This window comes from Pristiophorus japonicus, chromosome 8 (genome assembly GCF_044704955.1).
Source record: "Pristiophorus japonicus isolate sPriJap1 chromosome 8, sPriJap1.hap1, whole genome shotgun sequence".
In the NCBI taxonomy this organism is placed as follows: domain Eukaryota; kingdom Metazoa; phylum Chordata; class Chondrichthyes; family Pristiophoridae; genus Pristiophorus; species Pristiophorus japonicus.
The window spans coordinates 17,654,689-17,676,848 of NC_091984.1; the positions used below are offsets into that span (position 1 = coordinate 17,654,689).

The following is a 22,160-nucleotide window of genomic DNA, read 5'->3' on the forward strand; positions in this document are numbered from 1 at the left end:
GACTGCCTCATGCAACTCCCTCCGGGCCATGTCCCCAATAGATAAAGGGAGGACTCCCGCATAGAGAGCACTCCACTGGGGACCCCCGCTTCCTCCAGGCGGCAAGTTGGTGTCTCCTTACCTCATGTCTGGGTCTGTTGTAGACTAATTGATAGAGATTGATTGCTATGATTAGTCAACAACTCCATTATTGTTGTATCATGCTCGAAGGCGAACTAACTGGACCTTGGTCTTCCTTAGACCAGCAATTGCTATGTATGTATCTCCCACACTTGCTGAAGCAAAAACCGGTTTTCTGCCACACCACACACTGAACAAGATAACTTGCTCCACTTGCCACAACACATGGTGCATCGTGGACAGGTGGCAGAGAGGTTTGTAGCCGTCACCTTCCAGAGTTCTCAACCTCAGTCAGGCAGAGGCATTCCCCGGTAAGAGGGAAGGAACTTCTGAGCAAGCAGGTCCAGGGTACAGCCAATGGCCTCTGTAAGCTGCATGGCCATGTGGCATTCCAGAAACCCGTGTAGCCGGCTTTTCAATACAAAACCTGCAGAGGCGCGATACTTTGAATGGTTCATGCAGCCCCTTAAAAGGGGCCGTGCAGGGCCAAACAAAACTAGAGAAACATTGTGTACAATGTTTAACATCTGTGGGGAGTGAGGGGTACAAACCCAGACTGTAGATCCCTTACCACAATGTGGCTGCTCTCAGCTCACTGTAAAGTGCACCTTCAGAGAGACTTGTGTTTAAATGTGACAGTGCTCCAGGACTATATTGACTTGGCTCATCTCAGCCAGTGTAATAGAGGCACTACAATTGTACTCAGCGCCGCCTTTTTAAAAAAGACACTGTCGCGATGTGGGATCGCTGGCTTTTATTGCACATCTTTAGTACTCCTTGATGGTGATCCTTCCTCTTGAACTGATTCGGTCCATGTGATGAAGCTACACTCACAGTGCTGTTAGTAGATAGGGAACAATGTTCCCTGTAAGCTGCGTGGCCCAGGGAACCTGTGCAGCTGGCTTTTCAATACAAAAACCGCGCATGAGCGGTATTTTGAATGGCCATTGAGTGGTCACATCAAATAAAATTAGAGGGAACATTGGTTGGGAGTTCCAGGATTTTGACCTAGCAACAATAAAGGACTTTATTTTGAACCATTGCTGGCAGTTTGATACAACTAAGTGGCTTGCTGGCGACTTCAAAGGACAGTTCGGAGTCAACCACAATGTGGGATTGGAGTCATGTATAGCTGTACTACCGTACCAAAGCTGTGCTAGGAAGGGGGGGCGGGGGGAGGGGGGGGGGGAGAAATGTAGCATAGGATTCCACTCCAGATCGTGATCCTGCTGGAAAACGCAAGTCAAGTAAGGACAGGATTGGGCTTGTCGGTTCGCTCCTCCCCAGTTGATGCGTACTGTCAAAGTACAGAAATGAGGAATGGCATCTTTGGCGAGGGGCCACAAGCTTCCACTGAAACCCGTATCACAGCAAGAGATGAGGGCAACTGGCTAAAAACATGAAAATATGAGCAAGCAGTCAAATATAAAATCTCATCCTCTATGATTGCACTTCATTGGCTGTAAAACACTTTGGGACATCCTGGGATCGTGAAAGATGCTTTATAAATGGAAGTCAGTCTTTTTTTGTACACAATTATTGAATAGGGACCTCACTGGATAAAGAATTTGGGGACAAAATGTTAAACATGATCCATTTAATTGGAGTAGCCCGTGTCCTCTTCGTATTACACATCAGCGATCAAATTCTGGTCTGAACACAGGCCACAATCTCGCCGCCGAGATGCAGTTTTACCCAGTTAAATCTAGGATACACAGATTCAATGCAGGAAGTTACGGCGTCAGTTAAAATTTAAATGCATGCCTGTACAAGCTTTATAGCAAGCTTTATCAAAGTGCTCTTATTCCACCTCTTGCCTCTGCAGAACCACACAATGCAGCCACTGAGCTTCACCCACCATTTAGTACATTCCCACTGCCTTAAATTGCAGGAATATTTAGCCTGCCTGTGCAAACATTGGCAAACCAAGAAACCACCGACAGTTCGAGGAATGTTCAGTGAGGCAGCTCCACTAGTGCCTGATTTATTCTATGGGGTTACCGAATGCTCCTTTATATAAACAAGAGTAGAAATGTAACAGATGGCAGACAGTGCTGGATGTGGTAGGTGAGAGGGGCTAAAGAATGGAAGGGGGCAAAGATAGCACAGTCCACCATTTTACACTAGCATTTCTTTAAATATGTAGAAGTTAGATACAAGTTCAATGAAAGATACAGGAACATAGGAACGTACAGGACTGAGGAAGACTACGGGATTCCAATCGGTCATGCCCAGTGACTAGGAAATCCCATATTCTACCATAATCCTATATCCCTATATCATTTTTCCTCTACCTACTTATCTAGCTCTCAAATTTGTTGATACAACGAGCCCTCATTTGCTCCCTTGATAGTCCATTCGATACACTCATCACCCACGATATAGGGACTGAAGTGGGCCATTCGGCCCCTTGAGCCTGTTCCGCCATTCAATGAGATCATGAGTGATCTGTATCCTAACTCCATTCACCCATCTTGGCTCCATATCCCTCAATATCCCTGGCTAGCAAACATCTACCATGTCGGATTTAAAAAATGAAATACTTTTTGTTGGCAAGAGTTCCACACTTCTACCATCCTATGTGAAGAAGTGTTTTCTAACTTCTTTCCTGAACAGCGTGGCTCTGATTTTAAGGTTCCAGCAGACAAAAGTTTCTCTGTCCACCCCATCAATTCCTTTCCAAATCCTAAAAAACTCAATCAAATCCCCCTTAACCTTCAATTTTCCAGGGAATACAAGTCTAGTTTAATGTAATCTCTCTTCATAATTTAACCCTTGGAGCCCTGGTAACATTCTGGTGAATCTGTGCTGCCTTCCAAGGGCAATATGTAATTTCTACAGTGTGGTGCCCAGAACTGTACACAGTACTCCAGATGTGGTCTAACCAGGGCTTTGTATCAGCCTTTTGGAAGTCCATATAAATTACATCCATAGACATTTTGCCGTCTACTTCTTTAGTTACTTTCTCAAAAATTTAAATTAAGTTTATTAAACAATAACCTACCCTTTACAAATCCATGTTGGCTCTCTCTAATTAGGTCAAATTTCTCCAAGTGCTCAATAGATTCTAATAAACTTCCACATATAAAGTAGTTAAAACTATCATGTGATAAGTGTAGCATGCTTTGGAAGACTTTGTACCCATGTTTCCCAAAGGTCTCCACCACTGGGGTATTCCTCATCTCATGTCTGGGTCTGTTGTAGATTCATTGAGACTGATTGCTATAATTAGTCAACAAATCCATTATCATTGTTTCATGCGACTCCCAGGATGATAGAAGATGAACTAGATGGACCCTGGTCTTTTTTTGTCAAGCAACTCCTATGTTCCCATGTTAAAGAAATAACTTGCATTTATATAGCGCCTTTTACAACTTCAAGATGTCCCAAAACGCTTTATAGCCAATGAAGTACTTTAGAAGTGTAGGAAAGGCAGCAGCTAATTTGCGCACAGCGGGTTCCAAAAACAGCAATGAGATAATGACGTTTTTAGTGACGTCAGTTGAGGACACCGGTGAGAACTCCCTTGCTCTTCTTCGAATAGTGCAGTAGGACTTTTGCTCTCCTCTATGTTTGAGGTCATACCTGTGGAATCTGACCAAGTTAAAGATTGAGATTTATCTTGCCTACAACTTGTATGATCTTTAATATATCTATGAGATTACCCCTGAGCCTTCCCTTTATCAGTGTAAACAATCCCAGCTTCTCTTCATAACTCGTGTCTAATCCCGACTAGCTGCCCTTTGCTGCACCCTTTCCAATACCTGGATATTTATCTCATAATACAGCAGCCAGGCTCTCTGTATAAACTCAAACACTTCCTGTTCCTCTGGCAACACAGCCCAAGATCCTCTGTGCTGTCTTTACTGCTGCTGCACATCGAGCTGATGGCTTCAGCAATCTATCCACCAGTACCCCCACCAACTCTGTCCTGTATCGCGGCCTGAACAATAATACTATTGCTCATATTGCCGCTGTCATCACCACTTCCAAATCTCATGACTTTGCACTTGTCCATATGAAATTAAATCTGCCATTCCACAAGCCCAGCTCCCAAATCCTTCTGTATTTTATCAGCCTGCTCCCTTGTTGGGGTAGCTTCCAGTTTTTTGCCTCTCCTAGGAGATGATATGACACAGGGAAGAGACAATGGGTAGGAAGTATCTGGTCATCACAAGGCTCGATGGACCAGCTGGTCTTCTCCTGCCATCAATTTCGTACTTCCGTATGCATGTTCGGCAAACATAGGTAATTTGTGTTTCTATCCCCATTTTCAAGTCATTCATACATAAACGGTAAATACCATGGCCCCCAGCTCGGATTCCTGAGGTGACCCACTAATTAATGGGGGGAAAAAAACTTATGGCATGACAATTAAACAGTACTAAGGAAGACTGCATGAGACATTTGAAGAGAGAAATTGGGGAATATGCATCGGAAATAAATGTCGAACTGAAATCAGTTGTAATCAAGAAAGAAAAAATGCAGCTCGCCCCACCTCCCCCCGATAGTTGTCTTAGAGTGAACAAGATGGATATGAAGGTAAGTAGATCAACACAGAAAAGTGAGGTGATGCAAGCCAAGAAATTATGCTAAACATATATAAAACACTAGTTCAGACACAGCTGGAGTAGTGTGGCCAATTCTGGGCACCATGCTTTCGAAAGGACATGAAGGCTTTGGAGTTGGTACAGAAGAGATTTATTAGAATGGTTCCAGGGATGAGGTATTACAGTTATGTGGATAGAATGGAGAAGCTAGGGTTGTTGTCCTGAGAATAGAGAAGGCCAAGAGGAGATTTGATAGTGTAGATATGGTTTCAATAGTAGCCTTCTAAAGAGAATTGGATAAATACTTGGAGAAAAAATTGCAGGGATATGGGCAGGGGGGTGGGGAAAAGAGGCGGGAGAGTGGAACTAACTTCGAAAGAGCCGATGGGCTGAATGGCCTCCTTTTGTGTTGTACTATTCTTTGATTCTATACAATAGTTTACTTGGACTGGCTAACATCCAATGGCAGAAGCAACAAAGTTGAAAAGAAGGTAACAATTCCAATGTCGTGAAGGCATTTTCTGAAATGGCTCTAATCAAAGTAACAAATGACATCCTCTGGTAAAGTTGGCACCAGAATCAGGCAGAGATGACCTTGACTAGACGATGAGTTTGAATGAGCAGGTCCAATATCAGGGGCTGATACCGTCCACCAGTGTAGGGTCCAGAGAATAAAGAATGGAGTGCACTGATCGGAGGCAAGGACATTGGTGCGACAGCCTAACTGGGTTGTCTCTAACAGCAAAAGAGCCAGATGCAATCTTGTAGTCGAAACCATCATCATAGGCAGTCCCTCGGAAACAAAGAAGACTTGCTTCCACTCTAAAAATGAGTGCTAAGGTGGCTGAACAGTCCAATACGAGAACCACAGTCCCTGTCACAGGTGGGACAGATGGTTGGTGAAGGAAAGGGTGGGCGAGACAGATTTGCCGCACGCTCCTTCCGCTTGATTTCTGCAGGCTCTTGGCAATGAGACTCGAGGTGCTCAGCGCCATCCCGGATGCACTTCCTCCACTTAGGGCGGTCTTTGGCTAGGGACTCCCAGGTGTCGGTGGGTATGTTGCACTTTATCAAGGAGGTTTTGAGGGTGTCCTTGTAACGTTTCATCTGCCCACCTTTGGCTCGTTTGCCGTGAAGGAACCACCAACACCCTTGCCATCAGAAGCACTGAAGTCCTCCAGTGTGTCACCAATAAATAGCTTGCACTGATGGTATCGGACATCACTGACCTGTGAATCCACCTGTAGAGGTCACAATTGCCAGCCAGTCGGCACATTTTGTAAATATTGCCAGTATTCCAGAGTATTGGCACTAACTCTGCACCTGCGCAATTGTTACTGAAACCATTCCTCAATATAAGCAGGGCTGATTCAGCACATCAGAAAGCCCCAAACATGAGTGAAGTGCTGCTGACAGACATGGGGTCAGTGTCATCAGGAGGGTACGATTCACCTTCAGGATTTCCATTTAATGAGCTTGACTTAGAGGACCGGCACGCAGCTCAATTAATGCAACAAACTATACTGGTCCGACCAGTTCCTCCTCATCAACAACTAGCTCATGAACAAAATCATTCACCTTATCTAACCATGTCCAACAAAGCAAGGTCAACAGATCCATCTATTCAACTAATCTTTTTCTTATATTACCCATTCTCTCGGAGCCCAACAGCCAACTGTTTTCTGAATAATCCTAGTCTGTGTCTCTACTGCCACGATTATTCATTTCAATATCTCTCCTTGCATACAGAAAAAAGTCACCAAAGTGAACAGCGCTCAGGAGTGAGTCATGTGAACGAGTTTGGAAGGCCTTTGCCAGTGATGTCAGATACCATCAGTGCAGGGGCCTGGCATCACAGAGGAAATGTGTGGAAAAAGAAGGGAAATCCCAGAGGGCAGGGACAGATAAGTCAAAAAAAGTAGGCAGCGGGAGAGTGGGAACAAAGTCAACAAGCGTCGGAGGAGCATGCAGAGATGGGCGGCTTGAGGCGGTCACTGACACAAGATGGGACAAGGCCATGGATGGATTTCAATGCCAGGACAAGAATTCTCCAGTTATTTTGCTGAAGGCATGGAGAGTCAGTAGAACTCAAAGGATTAACAGGTCGAGGCAGAATGTGGCTGATGGGGTTGATTGATCCAGCTGCCTGCCTCTCTTCCGCAACTATGTCCACACCTGGAGATGGGGCAGCGGGTGTCCACCAGTACTCTTGAAGCTTTCCATGACCGGTGGGCACCAGAGGGACTGGAGTATGTAGGAGTGAGAAGGAACAGTATGATTTGACTTGAAAAGGTCCTTTGGTTTTTACTCATAATTGGGATTTCATAGTTTGTGCCCCTTCAAAGATTTGATTGATTTCTGATTGATGACACCTGGGCCATTCTAACTGGTACTTAAATAGAGTAGATCTTAAAGGACAGGTTTATTAAGGACCTTGGTCTTTGTGCAGGGGAAGAGGCAGCCAGCAGTAATTAATGAAGGTGGAGAGGACGGCTAAGACAGTGAGGTTGCACCTCAAGTCACGATTATCAGTTGAGAGTCAAGGACCAAGGCTCTTTCCATGAATAAGCCCCTTCCAAAGCATCTGATTTTAATTTGTCATTAGTTTACACACGAGCTCTGCCTTATTCAACGAATCTTCTGAACATCACTTAGTATTTTATAAACTTTAACAAGGTTCTTCTCCCCTCCCCCACTTCTCCTCTTCCCCTTAACAACCTTATCTGTAGCTGTAGAAAATGAACTTTTGTAACTGATCCAAAATAAGCAGGTCTCCACAAAGTTAGTGAAATGCATGTTCGGGCAGGTATTGCGGGGGAGTGGCGAAAGCAAGGGGGAGTTTAAAACACATTGCTAAAATTAAAATGCCTGAGACAGCTTGGTCATACTCTAACTTATTGAGAAACTAGCAGTGATGTCACTCAGATTCTAGTAAAACTAAACAAACAGAGGGCGTGCAAAATTTACATGACATTCACGGGAACTGTGGCGAGCGTCCAGTTGCACAATGATAGACTTTGTCCTCCTGGGTTTAGTCTGGAGAGCATTTTGAGCTGTTTGACACTAAGTACAGGTAGTCACAGGTCTGGCATTGGTTGAGAAACTGTTGTTAAAGGGACTCTGCACGAACATAACAACAAGTATAGGTAGTTCTCTCCAGTTAGCCAGGAAAAGGGCCAGGCTGGGCGAGAAATTATCCGTGGCCAGTAACTGCAGTATAGGTACATAGGAACAGGAGCAGGCCATTTCAGCTCCTCGAGCCTATTCTGCCATTCAATTCGATCATGGCTGAGCTGTACCTCAAATCCTCTCATTTATGTCCCTTGATACTCTTGTCTAAAAAAAATCAAGCAATCCCAGTCTTGAAAGCTTCAACAGTCCCAGCACCCACAGCCTTTGGGAGAGGATTTTCCAGATCTCCGTTACCCTTTGTTTGAAGAAGTGCTTCCGAGTCTCGCTTCTGAACACCCAACTCTGATTTTATGTTCCGGATTCCAAGAGAAATTTTAAATGCCTCAATTAAACCTTCTAATTTCCATGTTTGAATCCCTCCAATCTGCTTTCCACGCCTGCCACAGTACCGAAATGGCTCTCATCAAAGTCACAAATGACATCCTTTGTGACCGTGACAAAGGAAAATTATCCCTCCTCGTCCTTCTTAACTTGTCTGCAGCCTTTGACATGGTTGACCACTCTCTATCCTTCAATGTCTCTAAACCTCGTCCAGTTGGGAAGGACTGCACTCGCCTGGTTCCACTCTTATCTACCTAATAATAGCCAGAGAATCGCCTGCAACGGCTTCTCTTCAAGTCCCTGCATTGTTACTTCTGGTGTCCCCCAAGGATCTATCTTTGGCCCCCTCCTATTTCCCTTTGGCTACATCATCAGAAAACACAGCGTCTGTTTCCACATATACACTGATGACACTCAGCTCTACGTCACCACCACTTCTCGACCCCTCCACAGTCTCTAAATTGTCAGACTGCTTGTCCGACATCCACTTCTGGACGAGCAAAAATTTTCTCCAATTGAATATTGGGAAGGCCTAAGCCATTGTTTTCGGTCCCCGCCACAAACTCCGTTCCCTACCTACTGACTTCATTCCGCTCCCTAACATCTGGGGCTGAACCAGACTGTTCGCAACCTTGGTCTCAGATTTGACCCGGAAATGAGCTTTCGACTACACATCCGCATCATAACTAAGACCGCCTATTTCCACCTCCGTAACATCGCCCGTCTCTGCCCTTGCCTCAGCTCATCCGCTGTTGAAGCCCTCAGCGATGCCTTTGTTACCTCTAGACTTGACTATTCCAACGCACTCCTGGCTGGCCTCCCACATTCTATCCTACATAAACTAGAGGTGATCCAAAACTCGGCTGTCCTAAATCGCACCAAGTCCCGCTCACCCATCACCTCTGTTTATGACCGACACTGGCTCCCAGTTAAGCAACGCCTCGACTTCAAAATTCTCATCCTTGTTTTCAAATCCCTCCATGGCCTCGCTCCCCGCCTCCCCCCCCCCCCATCTCTAATCTCCTCCAGCCCCACCCTCACCCCCAGAGATGTCAGTGCCTCTCTAATTCTGCCCTCTTGAGCATCCCTGATTATAATCGCTCGACCATTGTTGGCCGTTCCTTCTATTACCTAGGCCCCAAACTCTGGAATTCTTTGCCTAAACCTCTCCGTCTCTCTTTCCTCCTTCAAGACACTCCTTAAAACCTACCTCTTTGACCAAGCTTTTGGTCACCTGCCCTAATTTCTCCTGATGTGGCTCGGTGTCAAAATTTTTCGTCTCATAATACTCCTGTGAAGCGCCTTGGGACATTTTACTACGTTAAAGGCAACATTAAATACAATTTGTTGTTAAACTCAAGGGAATACAAGCCAAGTTTATGCAAACCATGCAGCTCGAATGTTGACTCAAAAGGAAATGTTCCTTTTTGGTTTGGTATTCCGACATGCTCAATAAACTATCTGACTGATCCAATACAAATACTTATTAGATACGGGGAGGTTAGTACCATCCACTGCGCCAATTAAAAATGATCCATAATCTGTGTTAACATGCAAAACAAGAGGACAATGAATAAGTTACCCAATCCTACTTTATTGCAAAATACTACGTGTGTGTGTGTATGTGTGGTTTTTAATTAATAACCTTAACAGGTCTTTCATTTTGTGCCACAGCTGCCAAATAGCCATCAATAATCTGATTGTTGGACAGCAATTCTACACCGAGTTCAACTAGAGGTCAGGCACAAAACAGGGTTTTTAACATTAACAGGCCCTCGACCGTAGCATTTTAATTTGCGTACTGGGAACACACGGAGGAGCAGGTAACCAGCTGTAGTCCTCAACAACCTTCGGATTACAGTTGTTTAACTGGTAACAACATTGAGTAGCTGGGGCACAGAACTCTGCTGAGTTTGCAAATCTCAGGCAGGGTAACAGTAGGTTGGGGGGGGGGGGGGGGAGAAAGGAGGGGGGTAGGCGGGGGCTACAATTACCCATAATGCCCTTCACTGGGGAGGGCAAGAGGAGATGGCAGCTCTCTTTCTCATTTCTAATCGCAGCCCCAACTGAACGTACACGTGCTTTGGGCAAGAACAGGATTGGGCTCGGCTGTGGCCTTTTGTGACCAAATAGCCGACTGGTGCTCACTGTCTAGTTTCACTCATGACGGATGGCCAATTGTACAATGTATATTCTAGTAATGGATAATTACCTTCAAAAGAGGCCATGTGGAGAAAATCATCCAAAAACAAAGGATTTATTATTTATTTAGAAACAGAACCAGGTACAACTTTTATTGACTAAGTGTCTAACTCCTTCCCAGAAGCAGCTCAATTTCTGGCACAAGATAAATCCAAAGGATCAATTTCCATGATCTCAAATTGTCCAAAAATATATATTTGTCGGGGACGATTGCATGAAATCCAACAAGGAAGTGAAGAGCAAGAAAAAAACATTTGTGTCAAATATTACACATAATGATTTTCTGTGAATCGTAATTATAAAGCCTCACATCCTGAAATCAATCTGTTTATCTAAACATTCATAATAAGCAGCATACAAATCAATGTGTTATATTGCCCACTATCTGCATTTCTTCTCCCCCTTCCCCTCAAGCGTATTTGATTGGATTTTACAGTTATTCTCTATTAACATGTTAGGAGGAAGTTCTTTTCCCAGAGAATAGCAGCCCTCTGGAACAGGCTGCTGTCTCATGCTGATGTGCTGAATTCCTTCAAGCTAGAGCTGAACATGTTTCTGGCTGGGGCGGCGAGCAGCTCTTACAGAAGGTAGGTACTGCAGGGAATTCACGGCCAGATTGATCTCCTAGGCTAACTTTGATCGCCGAGATGGGTCGGAGAGGAATTTCCCCGATTTCCCCACCCCCACCCTCCTCCAAATTGGCCTGGTATTTTTTTATCTGGCTTTTTGCCTCTCCCAGGAAATCACATGGTTTTGGGTGGGGTGGAGAGCGCAAATATTGTGATACACATGGTATCTCAATTGTGGGAGACAGACTCGATGGACCAGAGGCTCGTTGCCTGTCCATCATTGTTTTAGATCTCATCGACTTACAATAGATTTGAATTTAACGAGCACTGAAAAACTCTTCATTTACTATTCCTCTATAAAATGGTTTTAAATACGAACAAAACTTACAGAATCAACGTAACACTAATCTCCAAGAAGCAAGAGCTGATCACTGCCCAAGCTTCTTGCACAACTCTTTTGGGGGGAACAAAATAAACATTAGATCAAGTGCCCCCCAATCTGGGGGACACTCCAGACACTTTTAACTGCCCTCTTTTTTTTTTTGTTTTTTTTTTTGTTTTTTGGGTCATTAAAATTATATATTTTACAAGTGCCCCCTATAAAAGGGGAGGGGGACACTAAAAACCCAGCAATTAAAGCAAATTAAACTTTAAAACATGTAAAATAAAATTAAAATTTGGTTGCACAAATCATTTTCCTTAGAAACAGGTGCAGAGGATTTCCATCAACCTGCACATGACAGTTTGACTTTAGTGTGCAAGACCTTGTACATGCCAGTTCACAATTGCATTAATCACTACTACCCTGTATTAAGTCCCAAGCTTCAAGAGCGAGATTCGCCTCTTTTAATTCAGCACTACTACCAATTTTGCTTAAAAACCCAAACACTATTTTAAAAGGTTTGCAGTGTGTCTCTCACTAACATTTCTCAGTGATGACAACTTTGGTACTGTTAGAACCACACGTAAAGGAACTCGTCATCGACCCAAGAGGGAGAGAGCTAAACAAGGCGCAGTTATCACAGAATCCACTACAAATACTAGAGCGTAAATAACTGCATCTAAACGCTGAGTTAAACAAACAAAAAGGGGGGAAAAAAAGAAATGACAGAATTAATAACTGGATGTGCCAGATCAGGTTACATTACAGATGCTAGGAGGATGTGAGATACACCCACAGGCTGCTCTTCAAATGCATCGTGTGGTAGAGAAATGCAGGATGTACGTATATCAGTATCCTCAAAGGGATTGTGACTGAGTAACTTAAAAGGCCATTTTTATGCACAGTGAACATTTCCATGGCTGTTTTTAAAGAAAGTATCTGAGTCTGAAAGAACAAACCTGTATTTATATAGCACCTTTAACAAAATTCTTAACAGCCAATGAGATACTTTTGAAGTGTAGTCACTGTTGTATTGTAGGGAAATGCAGCAGCTAATTTGCACACACAAGTTCAGCAATGAAATAAATGACCAGATTATCTGCTTTAATGATGTCAGCTGAGGAATAAATATTGCCTGGTCACCAAGAGAACTCCCTTGCTCTTGTTCAAATAGTGCCATGAAATCTCTACGACCTCCCGAGAGCAGACAAGCCCTCAGTTTAACGTCTCATCTGAAAGACAGTGCAGCACACTCTGACTGAAGCCCCCCTCGCGAGATGTCTGCGCTCCTCTAATTCTGGCCTCTTGAGATTCCCTGATTTTAATCGTTCAATCATTGGTGACCGTGCCTTCAGCTGTCAAGGCCCAAGGCTCCAGAATTCCCACCCTAAACGTCGCCACCTCTTTTTCCTCCGTTAAGACACTCCTTAAAACCTACCTCTTTAACCAAGCTTTTAGTCATCTGCCACAATTTCTCCTTATATGGCTCGGTATCAACTTTCCCGTGAAGGGCCTTGGGACGTTTTACTGCGGTAAAAGGAGCTATATAAATACAAGTTGTTGTTATTGTTGGAACGGGCATCACAGGACAATCTCCCACACTGGCGGGTAGAGGCCAGTGTCACACTGGACATAGGAATTCAGAATTGGAAACCTTAAGAGGAAGTGCAAGCAGTTAACATTTTTTAAATATATATATGATTATGGCTTCAAAACAGAAAGCAGAAAGGTGGGGTTCAGGGTAGCTATTCACAGTGGCTGAAGGTGTAGTGGTGGTGTTCCACAAGGATCAGTGCTGGGACCATGTTGTTCACAACTTATGTTAACTATTTAGACTTTGGAATCAAAAACATAATTTCTAAATTTGTGGATGACACCAAATTGGAAGGATATAGTGAATACTGAGGAGGACAAATACAGATAGAGAGAGAGTGTTTCCACTTGTGGGGAAGAGCTTAACTAGAGTCCATCAATATAAGATAGGCACCATGAAATCCAATAGGGAATTCAGAAGAAACCTCTTTACCCAGAGAGTGGTGAGAATGTGGAACTCACTACCACAGGGAGTGGTTAAAGCAAATAATAGCATTTAAGGGGAGGCTAGACAAGCATTTGAGGGAGAAGGGAATAGTAGGTTAAGTGGATAGATTTAGATGAGGAAAGACGGGAGGAGGCTCGAGTGGAGCATAAACGGCGGCATGTATTGGTTGGGCTGAATGAATGGCCTGTTTGTGTGTCGTATATCCTATGTAATCCTATATAAAATTTATCAGTGGTCAGAAGGTTGTGGGTTCAAGTCCCACCCCAGAGACTCAAGCACAAATTCTTGGCTGCCACATCACAGCAGTGCTGTCTTTTGAATAAGACGTTAAACAGAGGCACCGTCTATCCTCTCAGGTCGACATAAATTATACCATGGCAATATTTTGAAAAAGAGCTGGGAAGTTCTCCCTGGTGTTCTGGCCAATATTTATCCCTCAACCAACATCATCACATTGCTGTTTGTGGGACCTTGCTGTGCGTAAATTGGCTGTCACATTTCCTACATTCCAACAGTGCCTACATTTCAAAATTACTTTATTGGGTTGTAAAGTGCTTTGGGAATTCCTGAGGTTATGAAAGCACTATCTAAATCCAAGCTTTCTTTCTTTAAATATTCTTCCCAAATGTATTTCCTGGTTAATCTAATAGTTAAATATTTATTTCAGAAACAAGTGAAATGGGCAAAAACAACGGCAATGAGGAAAACAGCAAATTCGACGCATATACGTAGGGCCAAATGGCCTCTGTATCATAAGAACATAAGAATTAGGAACAGGAGTAGGCCATCTAGCCCCTCGAACCTGCTCCGCCATTCAATAAGATCATGGCTGATCTGGTCGTGGACTCAGCTCCACTTACCCGCCCTCTCCCCGTAACCCTTAATACCCTTATTGGTTAAAAATGTATCTATCTTTGACTCGAAAACATTCAATGAGCTAGTCTCAACTGCTTCCTTGGGCAGAGAATTCCACAGATTCACAACCCTCTGGGAAAAGAAATTCTTTCTCAACTCGGTTTTAAATTGGCTCCTCCGTATTTTGAGGCTGTGCCCCCTAGTTCTAGTCTCCCCTACCAATGGAAACAACCTCTCTGCCTCTATCTTGTCTATCCCTTTCATGATTTTAAATGTGAGGGATCACCCCTCATCCTTCTGAACTCCAAGGAGTAAAGACCCAGTCTACTCAATCTATCATCATAAGGTAACACCCTCATTTCTGGAATCAGCCTAGTGAATCGTCTCTGTACCCCTTCCAAAGCTGGTATATCCTTCCTTAAGTAAGGTGACCAAAACGCAGTACTCCAGGTGCGGCCTTACCAATACCTTATACAGTTGCAGCAAGACCTCCCTGCATTTGTACTCTATCCCTCTCGCAATGAAGGCCAACATTCCATTTGCCTTCCTGATTACCTGCTGCACCTGCAAACTAACCTTTTGGGATCACCATTGTAAATGTCTGGTGTGTCCCCCAGGTCGGGTGGCACGGTTTAATGTTTTTTGTTTTGCAGATAAACTCCAAAAAGAGTTTCATGCACAAGGATCCCCTTCCCCTTTTATAGGGGGCACTTGGAGAGAAAAAAATATGATTTTAGAGCCCAAAAAAAAACTTTTAAAAAAACACAAAAATGGGCGTTGTAAATGTTTGGTGCGTCCCCCAGATCGGGGGGCCACGATTTAATGTTTTTGTTTCCCCCAAAAAGAGTTTCATGCACAAGGACCCCCAGGTCCCTCTGCACCACAGCATGTTGTAATTTTTCCCCATTCAAATAATATTCCCTTTTACTGTTTTTTTCCCAAGGTGAATGACCTCACACTTTCCGACATTGTATTCCATCTGCCAAACCTTAGCCCATTCGCTTAACCTATCTAAATCTCCTTGCAGCCTCTCTGAGTCCTCTCCACAACCTGCTTTCCCACTAATCTTAGTGTCATCTGCAAATTTTGTTGCACTACACTCTGTCCCCTCTTCTAGGTCATCTATGTATATTGTAAACAGTTGTGGTCCCAGCACTAATCCCTGTGGCACACCACTAACCACTGATTTCCAACCGGAAAAGGACCCATTTATCCCGACTCTCTGCTTTCTGTTCGCCAGCCAATTCTCTATCCATGCTAATACATTTCCTTTGACTCCGCATACCTTTATCTTCTGCAGTAACCTTTTGTGTGGCACCTTTTCGAATGCCTTTTGGAAATCTAAATACACCACATCCATCGGTACGCCTCTATCCACCATGCTCGATATATCCTCAAAGAATTCCAGTAAGTTAGTTAAACATGATTTCCCGTTCATGAATCCATGCTGCGTCTGCTTGATTGCACTATTCCTATCTAGATGTCCCGCTATTTCTTCCTTATTGATAGTTTCAAGCATTTTCCCCACTACAGATGTTAAACTAACCGGCCTATAGTTGCCTGCCTTTTGCCTGCCCCCTTTTTTTAAACAGAGGCGTTACATTAGCTGCTTTCCAATCCGCTGGTACCTCCCCAGAGTCCAGAGAATTTTGGTAGATTATAACGAATGCATCTGCTATAACTTCTGCCATCTCTTTTAATACCCTGGGATGCATTTCATCAGGACCAGGGGACTTGTCTACCTTCAGTCCCATTAGCCTGTCCAGCACTACCCCACTAGTGATAGTGATTGTCTCAAGGTTCTCCCTTCCCACATTCCTGTGGCCTGCAAATTTTGGCATGGTTTTTGTGTCTTCCACTGTATCATCCCATTACTTACATTGCATTAACTATACGAAAGCAAAAATTATTGATAGCGCTCCTGTGAAGCGCCTTAGGACATTTTACTATGTTAAAGGCACTACTTAAATGCAAGTTGTTAAATGCTTTCCTTCAAAGAAATAGCAAGATACAATCTGAATATTGTGTCAGTCAATAACTCAAAATCAAAGAAGGCGGACATTCAGCCCATCTTTCCTGTGCCGGCTCTTTGATAGAACTAGCCAACGAGCATCCACTCCCCCTGCTCTTTCCCCATAGTGCTGCAAAGTTTCCCCCTTCAAGTATTTATCCAATTCGCTTTTGAAAGTTACTATTGAACGTGCTGTCACCACCCTTTCAGGTACTAACTTGAACCCTTAGGCAGTAACCAGGTATTTTAAAAATCATTCTACTGTAAGAATGAATCAAGTGTGTGCATCATGTTACAAAAATACAAAGGATTAGTCACAGTGATGAGCATCAAACCGCTTAAGTCACAAAACAATGCACATTTTGTAACAAACTAACTGAAACACCCAAACAAGAGCAGCAATGTTGAGAGACTGCGAGAATTTGTTGACTCGCAGTCCAAAGTTCTTTGTACTGGGAGGGCAGGAAAAAAACAAACAGCGTCATCCAACCGCCACTGAACTCAACAATTTAATGCTCTCGTTCAACCCGCACGGCCTGAAACACACAAACTGCGTGGGTTACGAGCAATTTACTGCTTCATGTAACGTCCGATCCCGAAAAGTTCCAAGTTGAAAACTTCCTAACTCGCCACGAAGGGGATGGTCGGGAGCAGAGGAGTTTCATCAGCTGATCCGAGGCCCACTGCCCCAGAGGATCATACATTTCTCTACCTCGTTATCTCATTTTAAGATAACACAAAGTGAGAGGGAGCCTGTGAAAAGGGATTGGATTGAAGGAATAAGGGATTAAAGGAGGAAGAAGAGAGAAATTATCCGGGAGAGGAGGTTAGCGAGGACGAGGTTATCGGAAGAGAGGGGGTGGGGAGGTTATCCGGAAGAGGGGGGGCGGGGATTATCGGGGGGGGGGGATTATCGGGGAGGGGGGGGATTATCGGGAAGGGGGGGGATTATCGGGGAGGGGGGGATTATCGGGGAGGGGGGGGATTATCGGGGAGGGGGGGATTATCGGGGAGGGGGGGGATTATCGGGGAGGGGGGGATTATCGGGGAGGGGGGGATTATCGGGGAGGGGGGATTATCGGGGAGGGAGGGATTATCGGGGAGGGAGGGATTATCGGGGAGGGGGGGATTATCGGGGAGGGGGGGATTATCGGGGAGGGGGCGGGGGGATTATCGGGGAGGGGGGCGGGGGGATTATCGGGGAGGGGGGCGGGGGATTATCGGGGAGGGGGGCGGGGGGATTATCGGGGAGGGGGGGCGGGGGGATTATCGGGGAGGGGGGGGCGGGGGGATTATCGGGGAGGGGGGGCGGGGGGATTATCGGGGAGGGGGATTATCGGGGAGGGGGGGCGGTGGGGGGATTATCGGGAAGGGGGCGGTGGGGGGATTATCGGGGGGGGGGGCGGAGGGATTATCGGGGAGGGAGGGCGGGGGGATTATCGGGGAGTGGAGGCGGGGGGATTATCGGGGGTGGGGGCGGGGGGGTTATCGGGGAGGGGGGCGGTGGGGGGATTATCGGGGAGGGGCCGGTGGGGGGATTATCGGGGAGGGGGGCGGTGGGGGGATTATCGGGGAGGGGGGCGGTGGGGGGATTATCGGGGAGGGGGGCGGTGGGGAGATTATCGGGGAGGGGGGCGGTGGGGAGATTATCGGGGAGGGGGGCGGTGGGGGGATTATCGGGGAGGGGGTGCTGGGGGGATTATCGGGGAGGGGGGTGCTGGGGGGATTATCGGGGAGGGGGGTGCTGGGGGGATTATCGGGGAGGGGGGATTATCGGGGAGGGGGGGCGGGGGGATTATCGGGGGGCGGGGGATTATCGGGGAGGGGGGCGGGGGGATTATCGGTGGGGGGGGAGCGGGGGTATTATCGGGGAGGGGGGCGGGGGGATTATCGGGGAGAGGGGTGGGGGGATTATCGGGGAGAGGGGTGGGGGGATTATCAGGGAGGGGAGATTATCGAAGAGGTGGGGCGGTGGGGGGATTATCGGGAAGGGGGCGGTGGGGGGATTATCGGGGAGGGGGGGCGGAGGGATTATCGTGGAGGGAGGGGGGGTTATCGGGGAGTGGAGGCGGGGGGATTATCGGGGTTGGGGGCGGGGGGATTATCGGGGGGTGGGGGGATTATCGGGGAGGGGGCGGTGGGGGGATTATCGGGGAGGGGGCGGTGGGGGGATTATCGGGGAGGGGGGCGGTGGGGAGATTATCGGGGAGGGGGGGCGGTGGGGGGATTATCGGGGAGGGGGGCGGTGGGGGGATTATCGGGGAGGGGGCGGTGGGGGGATTATCGGGGAGGGGGGTCGGAGGGATTATCGGGATGGGGGGGCGGGGGGATTATCAGGGAGGGGCGGTGGGATTATCGGGGGGGGGATTATCGGGGAGGAGGGGGGGGATTATCGGGGAGGAGGAGGGGGGATTATCGGGGAGGAGGAGGGGGGATTATCGGGGAGGAGGAGATTATCGGGAAGGGGGATCAGGGAGAGATGGGGGGGGGGGATCAGGGAGAGATGGGGGGGATCAGGGAGAAATGGGGGGGGGGGGATCAGGGAGAAATGGGGGGGGGATCAGGGAGAAATGGGGGGGGGGGGGGGTCAGGGAGAGATGGGGGGGATCAGGGAGAGATGGGGGGGGGATCAGGGAGAGATGGGAGGGGGGATCAGGGAGAGATGGGGGGGGGGGGGATCAGGGAGAGATGGGGGGGGGGATCAGGGAGAGATGGGGGGGGGATCAGGGAGAGATGGGGGGGGTTCAGGGAGAGATGGGGGGGGGATCAGGGAGAGATGGGGGGGGGGATCAGGGAGAGATGGGGGGGGGATCAGGGAGAGATGGGGGGGGGGATCAGGGAGAGATGGGGAGGGGGGATCAGGGAGAGATGGGAGGGGGGATCAGGGAGAGATGGGGGTGGGGATCAGGGAGAGATGGGGGTGGGGATCAGGGAGAGATGGGGGTGGGGATCAGGGAGAGATGGGGGTGGGGATCAGGGAGAGATGGGGGTGGGGATCAGGGAGAGATGGGGGTGGGGATCAGGGAGAGATGGGGGTGGGGATCAGGGAGAGATGGGGGTGGGGATCAGGGAGAGATGGGGGTGGGGATCAGGGAGAGATGGGGGTGGGGATCAGGGAGAGATGGGGGTGGGGATCAGGGAGAGATGGGGGTGGGGATCAGGGAGAGATGGGGGTGGGGATCAGGGAGAGATGGGGGTGGGGATCAGGGAGAGATGGGGGTGGGGATCAGGGAGAGATGGGGGTGGGGATCAGGGAGAGATGGGGGTGGGGATCAGGGAGAGATGGGGGTGGGGGGGGAGATCAGTGAGGAGATGGGGGGGGATCAGGGAAGAGATGGGAGGGATCAGGGAGAGATGGGGGGGGGGATCAGGGAGAGATGGGGGGGGGATCAGGGAGAGATGGGGGAAGGGATCAGGGAGAGATGGGGGAAGGGATCAGGGAGAGATGGGGGTGGGGATCAGGGAGAGATGGGGGTGGGGATCAGGGAGAGATGGGGGTGGGGATCAGGGAGAGATGGGGGTTGGGATCAGGGAGAGATGGGGGTGGGGATCAGGGAGAGATGGGGGTGGGGATCAGGGAGAGATGGGGGTGGGGATCAGGGAGAGATGGGGGTGGGGATCAGGGAGAGATGGGGGTGGGGATCAGGGAGAGATGGGGGTGGGGATCAGGGAGAGATGGGGGTGGGGATCAGGGAGAGATGGGGTGGGGATCAGGGAGAGATGGGGGTGGGGATCAGGGAGAGATGGGGGTGGGGATCAGGGAGAGATGGGGGTGGGGATCAGGGAGAGATGGGGGTGGGGATCAGGGAGAGATGGGGGTGGGGATCAGGGAGAGATGGGGGTGGGGATCAGGGAGAGATGGGGGTGGGGATCAGGGAGAGATGGGGGTGGGGATCAGGGAGAGATGGGGGTGGGGATCAGGGAGAGATGGGGGTGGGGATCAGGGAGAGATGGGGGTGGGGATCAGGGAGAGATGGGGGTGGGGATCAGGGAGAGATGGGGGTGGGGATCAGGGAGAGATGGGGGTGGGGATCAGGGAGAGATGGGGGTGGGGATCAGGGAGAGATGGGGGTGGGGATCAGGGAGAGATGGGGGTGGGGATCAGGGAGAGATGGGGGTGGGGATCAGGGAGAGATGGGGGTGGGGATCAGGGAGAGATGGGTGTGGGGATCAGGGAGAGATGGGGGTGGGGATCAGGGAGAGATGGGGGTGGGGATCAGGGAGAGATGGGGGTGGGGATCAGGGAGAGATGGGGGTGGGGATCAGGGAGAGATGGGGGTGGGGATCAGGGAGAGATGGGGGTGGGGATCAGGAAGAGATGGGGGTGGGGATCAGGGAGAGATGGGGGTGGGGATCAGGGAGAGATGGGGGTGGGGATCAGGGAGAGATGGGGGTGGGGATCAGGGAGAGATGGGGGTGGGGATCAGGGAGAGATGGGGGTGGGGATCAGGGAGAGATGGGGGTGGGGATCAGGGAGAGATGGGGGTGGGGATCAGGGAGAGATGGGGGTGGGGATCAGGGAGAGATGGGGGTGGGGATCAGGGAGAGATGGGGGTGGGGATCAGGGAGAGATGGGGGTGGGGATCAGGAAGAGATGGGGGTGGGGATCAGGGAGAGATGGGGGTGGGGATCAGGGAGAGATGGGGGTGGGGATCAGGGAGAGATGGGGGTGGGGATCAGGGAGAGATGGGGGTGGGGATCAGGGAGAGATGGGGGTGGGGATCAGGGAGAGATGGGGGTGGGGATCAGGGAGAGATGGGGGTGGGGATCAGGGAGAGATGGGGTGGGGATCAGGGAGAGATGGGGTGGGGGGAGGGGATCAGGGAGAGATGGGGGGGGGAGGGGATCAGGGAGAGATGGTTGGGGGGGGGGAGGGAGATCAGGGAAGAGATGAGGGGGGGGGAGATCAGTGAGGAGATGGGGGGGGGATCAGGGAAGAGATGGTGGGGGGGGGGGGTAAGAGATCAGGGAAGAGATGGGGAGGGATCCCCTCAGAAACTGGTGAATATCACGGACCGAAGTGCACTGAAAGCCTCTCTCTGCCCGTTTGCCCCCCCCGGGCCGGCTCTTACCTCGGAGGCTGGGATGTCGAACACCTCCGCGATCTTGGAGTATAGCTCCCTGACGTTGGAGAAGCCCTCGATGCGGCCGGTGGGGCTGCCGTGCGCCAGCTGCGTGTGGAAGACCAGCTTGGGCCGGGCGTGGGGGGGCGGCGGGAGCGGGGCTAACTTGCTGCCCGCGCCGCCGCCCCTCCAGCCCGGGCCCCCTTCATTCTCCACCAGGGTGGAGCTGTCCCGCGACTTGTTCTTCCTCCTGTTCTTCAGGCCCAGCGGCATTTTCCCTTCAGTGCTCCTGTAGCTGCTGCTGTCGGCAGCGGCCGCTCCTCACCACTCCACAGGTGAAGCGTTAACTAGCAGCGCGCAGGCGGGGTCTGCCGGCCAACCAGGCGGGAGGGGGCGTGGCTCCGATTGCGCATGCTCTGTCTGCGCCAGCCAGGACGGTCCGCTCCTGCGTGCTGCGCACGCGCGGTCTTCCGGCAACGGCGAAGGATCGGGTAAGGGGCGGAGCTCCAACGGCGCACGCTCGCTCTGCGCAGGCCGCGACGGTCCCGCTCTTACTGCGCACGCTCAACCTTCCGGCCACGGCGAAGGGAGGGGGCGGGGTTCCAGCTGCGCATGCTCACTCTGCGTGGGCCTCGACGGGCCTGCTGACCGCACACGCGCAGTCTGCCGGCGACGAGAGAAGGCTGGAGAAGTGGGGCAGCCAGCGCGAGCCCGAGTGGGCGGGACTCCATGGACGACCAATCCCACAACACGGCCCAGAGTATTGTAGCGCATGCGAATCCCGCCGAGCGCCAGGTGTAGATGTGGGCGGAGCTTCCTCGTGTCCTGACGTCATTCCGCCGAGCGCCAGGTGT

General features: G+C 49.2%; 1 protein-coding gene across 1 annotated transcript in view; it reads right to left on the reverse strand.

Annotated features, from left to right (window-relative positions):
* The window catches only part of gipc2 (GIPC PDZ domain containing family, member 2), an 86,749-nt gene extending 65,061 nt beyond the window's left edge, over positions 1-21,688 (reverse strand). The window contains exon 1 of the mRNA XM_070886524.1: positions 21,316-21,688. Within this exon, the coding sequence (XP_070742625.1) occupies positions 21,316-21,579 (264 nt within the window). The 5' untranslated portion in view covers positions 21,580-21,688. The remainder of the gene's footprint in view (positions 1-21,315) is intronic.
* Between the last annotated feature and the right edge of the window lie 472 nt (positions 21,689-22,160).